Source organism: Triturus cristatus, chromosome 7 (assembly GCF_964204655.1).
Source record: "Triturus cristatus chromosome 7, aTriCri1.1, whole genome shotgun sequence".
Classification (NCBI taxonomy): Eukaryota; Metazoa; Chordata; class Amphibia; order Caudata; family Salamandridae; genus Triturus; species Triturus cristatus.
Genome location: NC_140590.1, coordinates 782,155,344 through 782,173,420, shown reverse-complemented (window position 1 = coordinate 782,173,420; position 18,077 = coordinate 782,155,344). Strand labels below are relative to the sequence as shown.

The following is an 18,077-nucleotide window of genomic DNA, read 5'->3' as shown; positions in this document are numbered from 1 at the left end:
TCGTGCTGTCCGGGACATGGCCATCTAGGACTCTGTCCTCCAGGGGGGAAGACTCCGGAATGGATGCGACATCCGGGAAGACGGAGCCCAGCGCATGGCGGACCTGTAGGTACCGAAAGTACTCACTGCCCTGCAGCTGGAACTCCGCCTGCAGCGTCTCAAAAGTTTTGAATCCCCCCCTCGTCCAGAGATCTCCCACCGTGCTGATTCCGATCGTGTCCCACTTCTCGAAGCCCTTCGACGTCCACAGGGAGCCCAACCTCTCAGACGCATACAGCGGTGACGCCCGGGTCAAACGGTCCTTCCACCCCATAGCTGCATTAGCCGCGTGCCAGACACGCACCATGACACGCGTCGGTCCCGTCAAACGGGAGTCGGGCGCGCCAGCGTAGAGCGCTCGATTGTAATCGCCACCGGGCAGGAGCATCTTATCCATCTCAAATGCCGGGTTCAAGGCGGGCCCGTAAAGGCCATGATTAATTGCAGCTAGTTGGGAGGCCCAGTAATACCGTTTAATGTCAGGGAGGGCGACCCCCCCATCGTACCACGGGAGCGTCAATTTAGCCAGAGCAATGCGCGGCCTCCCGTCCCAGAACAGGCGCCGCTGGAGGCCCTCCACCTCACGGAAATAGCGTGCCGGGACCAAGTCCATAGTATTCTGGAGGGCGTAGAGGAAGCGTGGCAGGGACATCATTTTAAACAAGGCCGCTCGGCCGAGCGGCGAGAGCGGCAGACGCCGCCAGCGCACCACGTCCTCCCTCAAACGCCGGAGGGGGGGTAACAAATTCCGCTCATAGCGGGCCTCCGGGTCAAGAGTGATATAGATACCCAGGTACCGAAAACCTTGGGAGGCAATCTGGATCGGACAGTCCCGTGGTAGGGCCGGAGCCTCCCCGGAAAGCACATATACACAGGATTTCGCCCAGTTGATGACCAGGCCTGAGTTGCAACCGAATGAACGCAAAACATCAACCAGGACGATCAGTGATTTACGCGGGGAGGCGAGATACAGAAGGATATCGTCAGCATAGAGGGACACACGGTCCTCATGCTCGGGGGTCCAGCGGAGACCACGGATAGAAGGGTGCCACCGCAGCCACTCCGCCAGGGGCTCCAGGGCCAGGGCAAACAGGAGAGGCGACAGGGGGCAGCCCTGTCGCGTACCCCTCCCCAGCGCGAATGGGGCCGAGACTCGCCCATTCACTACCACCTGCGCCAATGGGCCCGAATATAGCAATTTGACCCAGCTAATGAAACCCGGGCCAAACCCGAATTTTGCCAGCATCGCCCAGATGTATGGCCATTCAAGCGTATCAAACGCCATGGTGGCGTCCAAGGACGCCAAGATGGCCGGCTCCCGCACAAATGGGACACGCGCGAGCACCCCGTGCAAGCGCCGCAGATTGAGCGCCGTGTTGCGGTGCGGTATAAAGCCAGATTGGTCTTGGTGGACCAAATCGCCCACCACGCCAACCAACCTGTTGGCCAACACCTTGGCGAGGATTTTGGGCTCCGCGTTCAAAAGCGAAATCGGCCTATAGGATGTGACCCGTTCACGGGGCCTCCCCTCCTTGTGGATCACCAGAATTGTGGCTAGACGCTGGTCCGGCGGGAGGGAACCCCGCGAGTGGGCCGCCAGGAACATCGCGCGCAGGTGGGGCGCCAACACATCCGGGCGTAGCTTGTAGAGCTCGATGGGAATACCATTGGGGCCCATGGCCTTGCCGGATGCAACCGAGCGAATAGCCAAGGCAATTTCGTCCGAGGTGGGAGGGGCGTCCAGCGAATCCCTGTCCTCCACCGTTAGGGAGGGCAGTGCGATGTCCCGAAGCAGGGCATGGGAGTCTGCCTCCGAGCAGGGGGAAACCGGGGAGTAGACTTCGCGGAAATAATCCGCGAAGCAGGAGACAATGGCTTCCGGCTCAGTGACACACGCACCATCAACACTCTCAATCAGAGGCACCACACGGCTCGCTCTCTCCCTCTTATCCAACCACGCAATCAATTTGCCAGCCTTATCACCCACATCATACAATCGCCCCTGCTGCTCTCTACTGAGGCCCCTGGCCGCCTCCGTGACGAGGGCCCGATAGGCCGCCTGCTTTAGGTGTAGAACATGCAACTTGTCGTCTGTTACCCCGCCTCCCAGGTCACCCTCCAGTTCTGCAATCTCGGCCTCTACCCGGGTCACCTCCTCCCGCTCGCGCCGCCGGGCATGGGAGATAAAGGAGAGGGCCTCCCCTCTAAGGACTACCTTGAAAGCCTCCCACAGGGAGATGGCCGAAGAGACTGACCCCACATTCTCATCGAAATATCGCTGTAGGGATTTGATCAAATCAGCACGAATGGTGGGGTCGCGCAAATACCATGCATTGATTGGGGCCACCCTGCCATCCCCCCTCGGGAAGACATCGAGATGCAACAACAATGGGGAGTGGTCTGAGATACCCCGCGCCAGATGGCGCACCTCCCCCACCCTCCCTGCGTGGGCCGCCGGGACAAGGATGTAATCAAGCCGCGAGAGGCTACCATGGGCACCCGAGTGGAAGGTGTACTGTCGCAATGCAGGATGCTTTAATCGCCAGCAATCCACCAGGCCCAGCGTGTCCAGAAGGCCGGGCAGCCACGCCTGTGCCCGGGGGAGGTCCCTAGGGGGATGGCGATCCATAGACCCAGAGGCTACCGCATTAAAATCCCCTCCAACCACCAGCAGGCCACTCGGAAGGTCCAGAAGGAGGCGCCCCAGGTCCGCAAATGTGGTGGCTTGTAACCCAGGCGGGACGTACACTGATATAAAGATAAACACTCTACCCTCCATTCTTCCCACCAGAACCGTGTAGCGTCCCCTCTCATCATGGCGCACCTCATCAATCTCCAACGGGAGCGAGTTCTTGATCATAATACCCACCCCCCGCGAGCCCGAGGTGAAGCCAGAATGGGCCGCCAAACGATATCCCCGCCGGTTCATTGCATGAAAGGAGTTACCTATAAGGTGCGTCTCCTGCAGGAAGACAACATCTGGTGAAATACGGTTTAAGTACTGCAGGACCACACCACGCTTAATCCTATCCCCCAGGCCGTTAACATTCCATGACAACACAGCCAAATCCCTACCCCCCATCATACGTCGAAACAATCGGTCGTCCCCCATCGAGCATCCTAAAAACAACAACATAGTAGCGGGTTTGCCCTGCGGTGCTAACAAACAACACACCCCCCCCACCCCCCGGTCCCAACAAAACTCCCCCCTCCCTGCACCCCTGCATGAGCCCAGACAGCCCCCCCAAAGTGCAGTGTGCCTGTCGCCCCATAGCTAAAATACTAACTAGTCCCCCAGAGGAGGAGGGAAGCCCCCAACAGACCCCGCACGACCTCCATAGGAGGGGAAAATACGCAATCAATAAATGGTGAAGGAACAACGTCCAGAGCAAGGCCTATGCAGTCACCCCTCAATTCTGCTCCGGCGGGCCCTCCTCGCCAGCCGCGCCCCCCCCGCCCCCCCGGCCCCGATCTCCAGGCAGAGTGTCCAGCCAGTCCCCAGCCGCCTCGGGCCGGTCAAAGAGTGCGTGCGACCATCCACCTCTACCCTCAGCTTAGCTGGAAAGAGCATTGAGTACTTGAGGTTCAGGTCCCTTAGGCGACGTTTAACACCAAGAAAGCTCTGCCGCTGCTTCTGGACCGCCGGGGTAAAGTCTGGGTAGAAATGTACCTCCATGTTGTCAAGCTTGACCGGTCCCTGTTGTCTGGAGGTCTGGAGGATAGCATCTCTGTCCCGGAAATTAAAAATCCGGGCAATGAGAGGCCGCGGCGGGGCACCAGTCTTAGGTCTGCCCCCGGGGACCCGGTGAGCACGCTCCACCGCAAAAAGCTTACTCAGCCCCCGGGGCTGGAGGTGGGTCAGGATCAACTCTTCCACGAAAAGATCCGCCGCCTCTGCCTCTCGTCCCTCCGGCACCCCCACAATACGGACATTATTCCTCCGGGCCCGACCCTCGGAGTCCTCCAGTCGCCGGTCCATCAGGGCGCTCACCTGGCCAAGCCGGCGCACCTCCTTCTGGAGGGCCACCACGTCTGTCGTGAGGCTCGTTGTGGTGTGGGCCAGGGAGTCGACTCGGTCGTTTGTTTTGGACAAGTCTGCCCTCACAAGGCTCACATCCACCAGGACCGAGTCTATTTTTTGCGCTAAGGTGTCGAAACGCTGGTCCACCGAGGCCTTCATCTCTGCGATGGCGCCCATGACGTCCCGGAGGGTCAGATCCACCGGATGAGCGGATGCCTCCGTCGGGCCCACCGGGGATGCACGCGATGTCTCCGGAGAACCCTTCTGGAGCGTGTAGCGGTCCATACTGTTGGCCTGGTGCGCCGTGCCACGGCGGGTCGTCTTCACCTTCGCCCGGTCGCCATCTTGTTTGGCGGACATGCTGGCTCTGCCACCGTCGTGCCAAGCACCCCAAACGGGCCGCTATACCAAGTCACGGGTGCCAGGGGGGGGGCAGGGGCGACCACCGAACCGCGGGTCAACCCACCGCCGGCGGGTCAGCCGGGCTCCTGGACAAGGCCACACCACCACACCCCGCTCCGCAGTCCGACCCCGCTTGAGAGCTAGGAGGGCGCAAAAGCGAAAGTGAAAGTGCGGGGTACGCCAGTCGCCCAGCCCCGTTCGCCGCTGTTATTCACTTTGTCCCCGGATCGCCCCACTACTCCAATCCGGGGGGCCGGCGAGGAGAAGGCCACAACCTTCGATCGATGCTCCCACCGGCGTCCGGGGTCCGATTCGAGCCCAAAAAACGGGTGGCGCCTCAGCTCCGGTTCCCCAACACAGTCCCCTCAACAAGGACAGGATATCGCCAGGATTAATTCAGGAGGTCGCGGAGGTCCTCGGGAGCCTCGCACCTACGCGGCCATCTTGGTTGCGCGCTAGGCTCCTCCTCTCATATATGAGCTTCTTAGTGACATTTTGCCTCTGGTTTCTTTGAGCTTTCTGGCAACGCCTTGATTCCAGTTCCTTTGACCTTCATGGTGATGGCTTGGCTCTGGTGTATTTGCGCTTCTCCATAATGATGTTTGGTTGTGGTTCATTTGAGTTTGTTGGCACTTTTGCACTGGTTTCTTTAAATTTTCTGCTGATACTTTGGATCTCGTTCTTTAAACTTCATGGTGATGTTTGGGCTCTGGTGTAGTTGAGGTTTTTTTTCCTAGTGAATCTTTGGCCCTTGGTCATTTGAGTTTCTTCCTGGTGACACTTTGCTTCTGGCTTGAGCTTTCTAGTGACGCATTAGCTCCGGTTTGAGCATCTTCCTGTTACCGTTTTAAATCCTGTCTCCTGCGTTTTCTTTCCCTAATGTTCCATTCCTCTTGTTGCAGCAATTTCACTTCCTGTACAACTAGATTGTTTGCTTCAGTTTTTCTGGGCCCAGATACTGTTTGTTGGTCGTGAAGGGCTTGGCCTTTCCATGCCTACTATGGTAAGATTTTCACACTTGTTATTGCCATGGTATTCTACAGCTCCTCAGCAATAGCGCTCATTTGACTTCCTGGCTTTTGGATGCTATTGGTACGTAGACAACAGTAATATGGCTTCTGCTCTGATTACTTCACCTAATGCATTCCCCTGATTGCTATTCTTTCGCTCAGGGAAGCAACATCAGACCCTCACTCAGCACCGACTCCTCATAGCCCTTGTTCAGAACGGCATGTCAAAAGCAAAGTACCTGCCATTGTGGAACTGTCTGAACTTGCAAAATGTGCAGCCAAGAAGCTATATTGTTCTGTGGAGCACACCCTTACCTGTCCCTCTGTCATGTATGTGCCTTTCTACCACCAGGAGGCACCATCTAAATTTGAACTTCTAACTTGCTCAAATAAAGGCTCATGTATCCATTGGGGCCTTTGGGCACACTCCTGGAATCCAATCCTTTCTTGCTTTGGTCCTGGTATTTGTATAGCCAGACCTTCGTACAGTGGCCTTTGGAGATTGGGGAAACTCTTCTTTGGTCCATAATGTTTGTTCAACTTCCTGAGCTGGTGTCGGTAGAAGGATAAGTGTCTCCAGCTACGTTATGACTGTAGGGATTTGTAACACTGACTTAGGGGCTCGTTTCATGAGGCAAATATGTACACACTTGTCGTGTACAGGTGATCGCAGTTTTATTTTTGGCTGAATTTGTCCCAAATGAATCCTGCTTCCTCCCGATGATTCTTAACAGATCATGACGTTCTTGCTGTTTCTGCCAACACATTTCTATTTGTGCCCACACAACACTTCATAGTTTTAACCTACGCTACCTTCTGCCTGCACCGATACCTCTACCGTCTCTGAATTCTGGGTGTTTTACTGCTCCTGGTTGCCCCCCTACAGTTCGTTGTTTTTCTCATGATTCTCTATCCTTCTAGTACCTCTGTGGGTATCATCCTGCAGTCTCTCTGCTTCAAAGACTTTTCAAGCATTTTGTTCTCGTGGCCCACATTCCCACCACCGTATATAAAGCATACCTTCTGTCTGTACCTTCCAGCACTGTACCTCTTCTCCTGAACTCTTCATCTCATATGTCCCTCACATGCTCTGTCTCGAATGTCCTACTTTTTCTTTAGGATCTATTCTGCTACAGGGTCATCCTTTGATGGAAGAACATCACAGAGACGCTATCGCATGAGCTTTAGGAGGAGGTAGATTGGTCCCTTGTAACGTCCTGATGGCTGTAGCTATCAAGAACCAGCTTCTTAACCTTTAAACCTTGCAAAAACATGATTGCTGGTATAATAACTGAAAGTCTCCTAGGCACCCAGAATTGCACCAGATGTAGACATCAGCACTTGTTGCCAATCGGTACCAGTCCGATTCAAACAAGGCACTACATAGAAATTCTCCTAACTACTTTAAAACCAGGAATATTCCCTACTGAGTGACCAGAATGTTTTTTTCAAGTGGGAAAGCTCTGCTCATGATGCAGTCATGAGAACTAGACCATGGGGCAGATGGTTCGAGGCTCGGCGTCGGCTCAACATCCTGTGATTCAAGGTAAATCACTTGATCTCCCTGTGCCTGCAAATTATGAAGGTGTCTTAGTGTAACGTAACTGGTGCTCGTGTAAAGCACTCCAATAACTTTGCGTTGAGTTTACGCTATATAAAACTGCAAAAATTAAAATAAACATTTCAGATGTAGAATAACCTTCAGGCTCCTCACTAATGGATACAAGGCCCTCCACAACATTGGACCAGCACACCTAAACAACTGCCTCTCCTTCCACACACCCAAGCAACACCGCCGATCAGCTGACCTCTCTCTGGCCACCATCGCACGCATCTACAAGACCAGAATGGGAGGAAAGTCCTTCTCCTACTTCGCAGCCAAGGCCTGGAACGATGTCCCCCTCCACTTCCGGCAGGTCCCTACACTGCTCCAGTTCAGGAAGGAGCTCAAGACCTGGCTCTTTGGATGACCCCAGCACTCCACGGAGGCGCCCCCTAGCGCCTCGAGACCCTCGCGGGTGAGTAGCTGCGCTGTACAAACCCCTGATTGATTGATTGATTTATGTCTGTGTGATGTCTGTGTGTTGCCTGGTTAGTTTCTGATTTTGGATGCCTCTTGTTTTTGAAGTGCAATATAAGCTTGATGATGAATATAATGAAGATGTTGATGTCTGAACTATATCTAATTTAATAAGACAACAATGTATTTTTCTGTCTGCATTGAAAAGAAAAGGCTCTGTTGTTTTCGCCTGATTCTAAATGGCTTCCTAATTACAACTTAGTGTTGTGAGCCATGAACTGTTCTTGACTCAGACGCCATGTTTGGTAATCAATTCCATGAACACTGATGAATTCAAAAGTGCCATGCCAGCTCTATACAACATACTTAAAGTTTCCTTCCATCTATAGTAAAACCTCTTGTCCACTGCGATTAATCCTTATAGTGATCTGTGTCACTGCTGTCCTCTTTGTGCTCCTTTGTTTGTCGGTTCAAAGGTATATGTTTGTCCCTATCTTAGCTCTAGATACTTGTTTCCATGTATGCTCAGTACATATTCTAAGGACACTTTTGTGCCATGTTCTTTCCATTCATACCCATCCATTCAACTGCTGTGGCACCACATAATAATATTCCGGGGCTTCCCACTGGTTTGGGATCCAGTCCTCGTTGCCCTTTCCTAGACGAAGGTTGTATGCCGACTGCAGAAACATTGTGTTAACAAAATATCGTGGTCAAAATCTTGAGAAGCTAAGTGCATATAGGTACGTATAGATTTACTATTCCTAAGTCCACATCGATATACATATATACATAATATATATATAATATATATTAATATATATATATATATATATATATATATATATATATATATATATATATATATATATATATATATATATATATATATATATTGCATATATGTGGAGTTATATGCTTATATTGTTGATATTTTGGCTCTGGATATTTTGGCAACAATAATTTGGTAGAACGATATTCTGGAGTCGATGTAAAGGTGGAATACCCTAGAAAAATAGATATCTTTGGTTCTCATCAAACAGAGGGCAACAGTAGCCTAGGATACGTCAGGTTGTACCTGCTACTTTCAGCAGGTCATATTTGGCACATTGCGCCTGTCCCTGATGGTGACTACACTTTTATGGGAATCCGATTAGTTGACCGCTTCATGGCATGTATGACCCGAAAAGCTATACACAAATGGGAATATTATAGACAAGACATATACTTCTGTGATTATACTGGTGCACTCACCATACTTCTTCTGAATTGTTTTTCGATCTTCCCAATTGAGCTCGAATCGGCCATTCCCAGGGATGTAGTTTGGATGCATCACAGAGCCAAAGCGGTTAGTGTGGGTCAGTCCAAGGGCATGCCCGATCTCATGCACGGCAACCTGAATAAACAGACATTGCTTCAGGGGGCAACCAAACATGGTGGAAAAAGAAGAACGAATTCACATTGCAAATAGTAGTGATACCAGCATTTCTAAAAGGCATGGAGGGTCCCTCGACCAGCTGTGACAAACACACACAGACACTTGGTTTATGTAGCCAGCTTCTGACACCACAGTGCTACAGTGCCAACAAATACATAGCATACTGTGTGCTGAATATATTCTAGGTACAAGGTGTGTAGAAACTACTGGAGGGAAGGTTTGGAGAGTGAGGGGTTAAAGTTTTATATGTCAGGACAATCTAGACCTATTATTCCATTCATCCTATGCCTGACTAAGTGGATTAAAGGGAGCTGTGGCTGGGCTCTCTGAGGATAACACCCAAATCTTCTCCTGCCAAACTCTGACCCTCAGCTCCCTCAGCCACACACTGAATGGCCCCACAATGTCTTATGTTTATCTCATCACTTAAGGGAATCAGATTTCCGGGTACGATTTTTGTTGTGCAAGAACTCTAAGTTGGAGCTATCACACCTTTGCCAGGTCGGTCCAGTCTACCTTTATGGTGCAGAAGCAGAGGACTACCCAATGATATTTTGAAGTGGAGGGCTGACAGAATGGAGAGTCTGTTGACACCTGGGATGTACTGATCCCCCTGTGCTCTGGAGTTCTGGAGACCAAGGAGCGCTTGCAATATGGAGCCTGCAACAGATCCCAAGACAACGCCTCTGACTGACTGATGAGTAGAGCACAGGACACACCAGATGTGGAGCCAGGGGAGGCCTATGGTGATGTGTGGGAGCAGTGTAAAAGCTGATTTTTCTCAAGCATCTGGATCATTGACGTCTCCCTCCCTGCAGAGGGGTGGGAGTGGCCTGTGCAACCTCTGTTAGGTGGTGATGAGCAGCCCAGGGCAGAAATCCAATGTAAAGTAGTGAAAGCACACAATGTATCTCAATCTAGTGAGGAGGTGGCGTCGTCTCATGAGACTTAAGGCACAGACCTTGGTTTTGCCACAGTGTGCTTCTCAAGTAAGCTGTATAACTGAGAGCAGAAACGGCCTAATGGGGAATCACCCGTAATGTGGAGGTAAAGGGCTCTCTGATGTGAAGCAGAATGGATCCAGGGAGCAAGGCTTTAATTTCTTTGTTTTTGACCCTCAGAGTAGAATCTGGTACCACCCTCATGAACTATGTGGTGGACAGTGCAACGTTCCATCCAGCTCAGAGCCTGCCTTGGCAATTTAAAGGAGCAGGAGGTGGCTGACAATACACAACATGAAACTCAAGTATTCTCTAGTGCATGTTCAGTGCTTGGATACACACTGCACACTTACCTCTCAGGCCATGTATAATAAGTCTTGTGTAAGTGCTAAGTATTCTGGGAGTGAAGTAGGAGCTTTGGAAGCTATGCAGAGTGGAAAGGGCTCCAATATACCTGCGCATTGGCAGGGAAATGCTACACAAAGTGGCTGTTCCAAGAAGTAACATATCGTTGATCTAGGATTGACCTACCTGCAACTTGTGGAGCTTGGCAGACCTAAATGCAATTTAGAAAACCTCCCTACTTTGGGACTGGGTAAAAGAGCGAGTTTCCAAGGCTTGGTGCTAAGTTCAGGATGAAACTGACTGCTATCGGCTATCTAAAGAGTGGTAAATGGAAGTGCAGGGCTACCCCTTGGACTGACTACCTAAGGGTCCACTTATATCTGGCAGCACCAAGAAATGTATGCAAATCCAAGATTACCTAGAGATAACTCCTCTGGGTTAGAACCCACAAATTCAAGTGGGTTTTCAACAGCACCCCTTTCCTCAACTATGGTTTCTAAGGACGTGCAGAAGTAAACTAAAGAAGACTTAAAGAACTGTCTGGAAATTTTCAAGCAAAAAGTCTACAAAATCGTGGCCGAAGATTTCAAACAGGTATGCTCTGATATATGTAAAGCAAGTGCGGACATCAAAGAAGACTTGCATACCCTTCACATGTACATGTGATTATTTCGGCGCTGGAAGAACAAATGAAGCAGCTGTTCCATTGGTGGAACATTTAGGAAATAAGGCAGGAGGGATAATGCAAGAATATGAAAACTCAAGGAAGACACTGAGGGATTGACACATTGCAATGTGTACTGAATCTCTTTAGAGTGGTGCTCAAAAAGGCTCTTTTCTGTGGAAGTTGAAAGGGTGCACAGAGTTGATAACGGTCCAAATAAATGTGTAGCAAAAGGCCAAGAGGAGTACTGGTCACACTGTACTCATATCGACTCAAAGAAAGGCTTACAAGAGAGGCCTGAATGCTGAGCTGCTTGCAACTGGGAAATACCGAACGTGTGGGCACATGGCTGATTGGGAGTACATTAGGCATATGATTATAAATGAGTACCATGAAGCATTGTATGAAGCATGTACAGTAAGTGTACCAGGCCAAGTGGGCGGTATAAAGAATGTTTACCAACTTCTAGGTTCCCAAAAGGCATAGAAAGTTGCCAGGTGGTAGGTTCTGAAAAACTAACCCCATTAGCTCAGCTGCTGGGATAGGGTATTTGGTGAATTTATTTCCTCTACTTCCAAGTCCTGGTATCGAAATGAATTTCTTTTTGGTTGGCGTTTGTTCTATAAAAGGGATGGAGTGAACGACAGCCGGATCTGGAGAACGGACATGAAGAATAGGAAAGGTGACAGTGCATGTTTGAATTCATCAATGAGTCAAATACCGTTTCTTAATGTAAACGGGTTCAACTCACCAGTTAAGCAGACTGAATTCTGGCAACACTTAAAGTACATTGGCTCAACTATACTTCTTACGCAGGAAGCATATATGATTCGAAGGCAACAATATAGACTTTTTAAGGATTATCCAATGCAGATTACGCTTTCCACTACAAGTACAAATGAAGGGATGGCAATATTGGTTCATAAGCAGAATCCAGTATTGTTATTAGAGAACAAAAAGCACCCCATGGGAGGTATGCCTTAATCATTTGGATATACAAGGACGAAGGATGATACTGGCTAATGTTTATGCCCAAATCCAAGCCAGATTAAATGGATATTTACAGAGGTTCCTGAATAAACTGTCCAATTTTGGAGATGGAGAGATAATTCTAAATGGAGACATGTTATTAGGGTTTCTTCAAGACCTCGGGTTCAGGGCTGAAATCAAGGTGGCACCAATGAGTCTCTAGAAATAAAGGCACAAGGAGAAACATCTAGAGCTAATGATTGGAACACGTTAAAAGCAACCATTAAGGGCCCTTTCCTAGTCATTTCCACACAGAAGGAAAAGAGTGAGAATATGCACAGATGTCCCAACAAAACCTTTAGCAGACCTGCTTCCTTCTTCATAGCTGGCACAGGAGTCTCTACCTCCATGTCAAAGGCTAACATAATGCTAATGCCAAAAACAGGGAAAAATCTTAGACAATGCGCGTCCTATCATCTGGATAAACATGGATGCCAAAATCTTTTCAAAATTCTGGGGAATCATCTTGATCAAATGTCTCCTCTCAAGTGAGTGAATTTGGCTTTGTGTGGGTCGTCAGATACACAATAATGTTCCAGAAACTACCCCCAGAAATGAAACTTTACAAAAGAAGCACATCACTGTGATATTATAACCAGTGAATGGAGAGAAAGCATTTGATAAGGCGAGTTGTGTATGCTCACATACTGTGAAAGGTGGGAATTCAAGCAAAAATTCAGAGACTGATTTTTGCAAATCACTCCAGACCAAAAGTTAGAGCACTATTGAATGGGAATAAGTCTGATGTTTGCAGCTGGAAAAGCGTACCAAATGTACCCACTGATACTCACTTTCATTTTTGTGTCCTTTACCATTAAGATCCACAGTGAGCCTAACATTACAGCATTACAGGTATGCCTGTTGGGGGTGTCCAATGCAAGAAATGCCTGTTTACGGATGTTATCCTTTTGACTTTGGGGTACCTGAGGACTCGCTGTACACCCTTGTGATCTGACTTTAAAAGATTATCTGGATTTAAAATAAGTTGCTACTAACCTGAAAATCTAAAACTTACTTTGAATAGAAATGACCCCCTCAGAATGAACATTTTTACTCCATTTCAATGAGAACCGAGATCGAATAAACAGCAGTAGAGTCACTCACTATACTGAGTTGCCACCATGTACCCCCTGGCATGAACTGAGAAACAAAGACTGATCATAAGAGTACCCTTCACCCACTGGGGTGGCCTAGTGTCTTAGTGAGGCAGGACTGCAAATAAACCCAGAAAGCCCCCAAGAAGCCCAAAGCTGCCCCACCCAAGAAAGCTGCCAGGAGTCCAGAAAAAGCCAAGGCTGGGGAGCCATAAGTGGCCAAAGGAAGTCCAGCCACCGTAGTGCAACCAAGGCAGAGCCTGCGGAGAGCAGGTATGCAGGGTGCTAGCCATGCACACTGAGAAGGTTCACAGTCAGAAGGGTCTGCAATTTACTACACACATGCCCAGTGCCACCTAGTGGCTATTTGGAGTCACTGCACCTAAATACAGCACACAGATTGCAACTGAACAGTCCCTAAATTAACACTCCGGTAACATACAGAGCAGGCAATGCTCAAACAGTAAAGCACACTGGGAGTGGGGCCCACTGAGCATTCAAATTGCCTGCAGTAGCAGAATAGGCAGGTACCTCAAATGCAGCCACATTGCCCTAGCACCAACTCTACCGAGGTAATAGTGGCATGAATATCATTTTGTCTCCCATGCTACGGTAGTAGGAGAAAACAGACTGGCAGAAAGGGCACTGCACGCCCCATGGTGGGAACAGCTGCCACCCGAAGTGGTTTTGGCTGAGAGGAGAAACTGACCATCTCTCTTTTCCCAAACGGTGAAAAAGAATGCATGCCCCTGGTGGCAAGTGGCCACCACTGCAAGTTAGAAAAGCAAGTACGCCAGGAGCCAGCAGACAGCACCCAGAAGTGCTATCTACTAGCCTCACCGCTGCCAGAGCAAACAATTCCAAGAGGGCCTAGAGACAGTGTATCGTTGCATGAAAGGAGATGCAACAGCTGGCTCACCAGCACCGCGTGGCTTCCAATGGCCCATCAAGAAAAATGTCACATGGTGTGACCAACCCTGTCAAGCATGCACAAACCTGGGCATCATCCAACATCAAGACAGCGCAGCAACGAGGCGCAAGAACTACTCCCTTAAGCAAAGAGGAGGCAGAAGGGAAGCTACGCGCCATACACGTAGCACCAAGGAGATCCCAGAGCAGGGGCCCCATGTGGCCCGAATGCAGGAAGGAGAGAGATCGTGTTCAACCTACCTGCACTTGCACTGCCCTGTAGTGGGCCAGAGATTATTCAGAGAGTGCCTCCAACACTGCCTTAAGACTGTGTTGTGCATCGGTCCATTACAGGCATGAGGAGAGTCCCACACTCCTAGTGGCAAGCTGCCACAACTGCAAAAAGAGAGGAGATTCTGACTTCCCAAAACGATCCTGAGTTACAGCTAGAATACCTTGTCAAGGAGAAGAAGGGTATGGAAGGCGCTGCAGAGCTGATCCACCAAAGCACACCTACCTCCACTGCCGTCCATGAAATGGCTGACGCACCTGAGAAGAAGCCCAGTCCTATAGACAGGACCGGACCAGGGAGTGGTCCGCGACGGGAGAAGATACGTAGTCCAAAGGACACGACGGAGTGAGCAGGAGGTCCCTGTGAGAATGCGTGGCCTGTCACCACTTTCAGAGCATGTGTAGAAAAGACATGCATTTGTGTGGCCTGTCGCCACTTTGCAACGGTTACAAAGAAGACATGTGGCCAGACACCACATTACACATGAAGCAAGAACCAAGGAAAAGAGAGCGTGGGACGTTGCCACATTTGCAGAGAAGAAAAGGAGTGTAGATAGGAGGGTGACAATCCTATCACAGAAAAGCAGACGACAACAGGTGCGCAGGAGAAGTCAACAAAAGGGGACAAGAACGAGTACTCGTACATTCACCTGAGTGCACCTACAAATACACGCCAGCCACCGGGGTGCGGTTAGGTCACAGGAGATAGTTCAGTGGGAGTACATGCGCGAACTGTGTATTTGCCCCATTCTTCACAGTCCAGCTACCTATCGCTGGCTGCTTAAAGTAAAGGGCATCCCTGTTTGCTTAACAGGCTGAATAAGAAGAGCTGCACCAAGTGTCCGACGAGTTTCATGACTGCAAAGATTTGCCAGTCACTCTTACTCCATGCAAGTCATCACCACCTGTCGTACATGTCGTCTCATGGCAGCCGCTCCCATCAGTTGCCACGTGCATCACCACCATCCCTGGAGCATCAAATAACACGACTGGAGTCCTGCACCATTGCCATACAGAGTGACGATCCGAAGAACCAGTGACGAGTTGTCTAACTGGCTTACATCCTGATCCTGGTATCGAGAGCAAGTTCTGACCAGGACACATACACCCCTGACATTGCACAAGTGACTAGGCATTGGCTCCGAGGTAGTCTTGCGGCTGTCCAGATGCAGACACGTGCAGACCCAGTGCAACCCATAGGCAGTCCCGTGGCAACTCATCCAAGGGGCCTCCCCCATGCGTGAGAGATGGACTTTACTTTGCCTCACCAGTGGATTCCAGGAGATAGCCAGGCAACAGAAGATTCAACAGGTCACAGAATGTCAAGACTGTCTTCAAGGGATCAAGCAACATCATCGTCAGGTGTTTGCAATGGACTCCACCTACACTCCTGATGCACCTGTGTTAGAACTACAAGACACCACTTGCCTCACAGCAAGAGTACGCTGGACCGACAAACATCACATAGGTGGACTGTCACTCAACTGATGCAAAGCTGAAAGGTCCGGACTTCATCAGCACCATGTTCGTGTTCAAATATACCTGGTTAAAGTATGGGTACGTGCCAAGATGTCCGGGTACTCACAGCTGCACCTGTCCACCGCTGTCCTGCGACCTGCATCTCCGAACAGTGAGACTTCAGTTATTTTTAGTTGTCTTCTCATTCCTTCCCACAGGTTGGACTCTTGTTTGTTGTTTTTTTGTTTTAATAAAATTTGGTAGGAATGTTGTGTCCTGCTGGACACAGTCTAGTGTTTTTTCCAGCCACTCCTTCGAGGGCTGGCCCATACACCGACCCCACACCCATCCAACACAGGTGTCACCGGTCAGGTGATCCTGCAAATAAAAGAGTCCAAGGGCACGTGCTCGAGGCCCAGTTCAGTAACCTATCAAGCAGTGTGTTATGTCATCCTTTACAAAGTATGTGGGCCCAGGGCCCTCGCCACAACACATTAGGGAAGGCACGTGGCCCTTCTTGACTGACAAACTAAAAGAAAAGAGGTAGCCATAGCTGCAGTTCATGCCCTCAGGACTGGACAGGAGTACTTATTCAAGTCCTCTCTCCAGGTGCTACTTTCCCTGGCCTCCCGACTCTCGCGGTTGGGGGAGATTGGAACTTGGGACAAGACAAAAATTACGGGGTATGATGGCTTTGTCTACCAGAGGGGTGGGGGGCTGCAGTGGCTCCCAGAGGTGGGACTGATGGACCCCTGGAGATTCCATAACACAGACCAGGTGGATTTTGCCCATTATTCAGCTGCCACATTTTAACATCATCTGGCATTTTCAAATCCAGTAGGGGTGACTGCAGGGCATTGGCAGAGCAAGACCGTCTGGTGTTGGCAATGTTTGATGTATGTTATAATCTACAGTAGTTATAACATTAACATGCTTGTTTTGTCTGTCTTTAAATAAATATATGATAAACTTGTTTTGTGTGCAGCTTGCTGTGGCATATTTTGCCGTTTTGTAGCACTGTAAGTAACACGTTTCTATTATTTGACCAAATGATACCCATTTTACCTATCAAAGAAGGATGAAATCCTGAGATGTCCCTGCTGGGATTCAAACTAGTTCCACAACAGTTACACATAGATCCCCGCAAATGGCACTATTCAGTCACATGTAACCATCTACAGACACATGAATGTCAAGTAAATTAATAGAATGATGTATAGAATGTTTTTTCTTCAGCGTTGTGCATCTCATGAGGTCACATGGAAGGGCAATCCTTTTCCTACTTGGCCTCTAAACATTTGAATGTCCTACCATTTTCTCAGCATTATTGCTGATTACTTCACATGTTATTGTCAACTTAAAAAGTTCCTCTCCAATTAGCCCTCCATTAACTCGCTGACACTTTGCTTCACCGAATGCCTCGGGTCCAGAACATCCTATGTGGCACCAGCACACTTTAAAATAAATAATATCTTATGCACATTTTCACTTTTTCAGAGTGTTTCTGTCCTAAGACTGTTTTCGAGTCTTAAGGGTGATTAGGAGTTTTGCCAATAGGGTTCGCTGTTGCAAATGTGATGAAGTACCTCGTCTGCCAAACTCACAGCCCGCTGCCACCTTTAGAGACAGGTGAACAGTCAGCTTTCCAGAGGAGCCTCTGTCCATAGACGGAAAGCTACCTCCGATGGCCTAACATAGTAGGGGCCGCGGGAGAAAAGCCATCCCACTGCCCTCTCTGTTAAGGCTGGTGTTTTTTTGTTTTTTTTTACCTTCGCCGCCAGGAAAAACTTCACGGTGAGGGAAAGCAAAAAAAATATTGTCCCTCCCCCACAGCCTGGAAGAAAACACCGAGGATGTGTGGGTCATTTGTTTTTTGTTTTTTAATAAACTCCCACTTTGCGGGGGTGGGGAGGGTGGGTTTGGACAGCAAAAAATGTTAAAGATTTGGTGGACGACTGTGAAAATTGACGGCAAACAGCCACCAAATATTTTGAACCCTGAAGGGAATCGCCGTGACAGACAGCCCATTCCTTTCAGCGTACAGAGATAACCCTTGAGCTGGTGGTCATCTCTAAATAGGATGGACTACCGTCTGTCAGGGTGGTGGATGTTAAGTCCTCTGTCCCCCTGAAGGACAGTAGTCCATCTGCCTTCTTAGTTATATCGTGATTGGAGCTTGCAGTTTTTCTGTTATAGAGGCAGTGTTGCTGCATACCCATGCTGTTCACTTGGCATGATAGCAGAGCAGATTCCATCGCTGTTACCGTCACACCTGCCATCCGGCCTTGTATTAGCCTCCATCAGTAATGTTAATCATGATAAGGCAGAGCCAGCCGGGCTCTAGGCCTCTTTAAAGAATTAAAAAACACTGGTTTTCCAGTTATGAATTGGCTTTAGGTGGGCATGGAGCTTCCAT

General features: G+C 49.5%; 1 protein-coding gene across 1 annotated transcript in view; it reads right to left on the bottom strand.

Annotated features, from left to right (window-relative positions):
- Nucleotides 1-18,077, bottom strand: part of LOC146810553 (matrix metalloproteinase-21-like) — a 118,724-nt gene that overhangs the window by 26,884 nt on the left and 73,763 nt on the right. Inside the window, exon 5 of the mRNA XM_085617586.1 lies at nucleotides 8,747-8,888. Coding sequence (XP_085473712.1) covers nucleotides 8,747-8,888 — 142 coding nt within the window. The remainder of the gene's footprint in view (nucleotides 1-8,746; nucleotides 8,889-18,077) is intronic.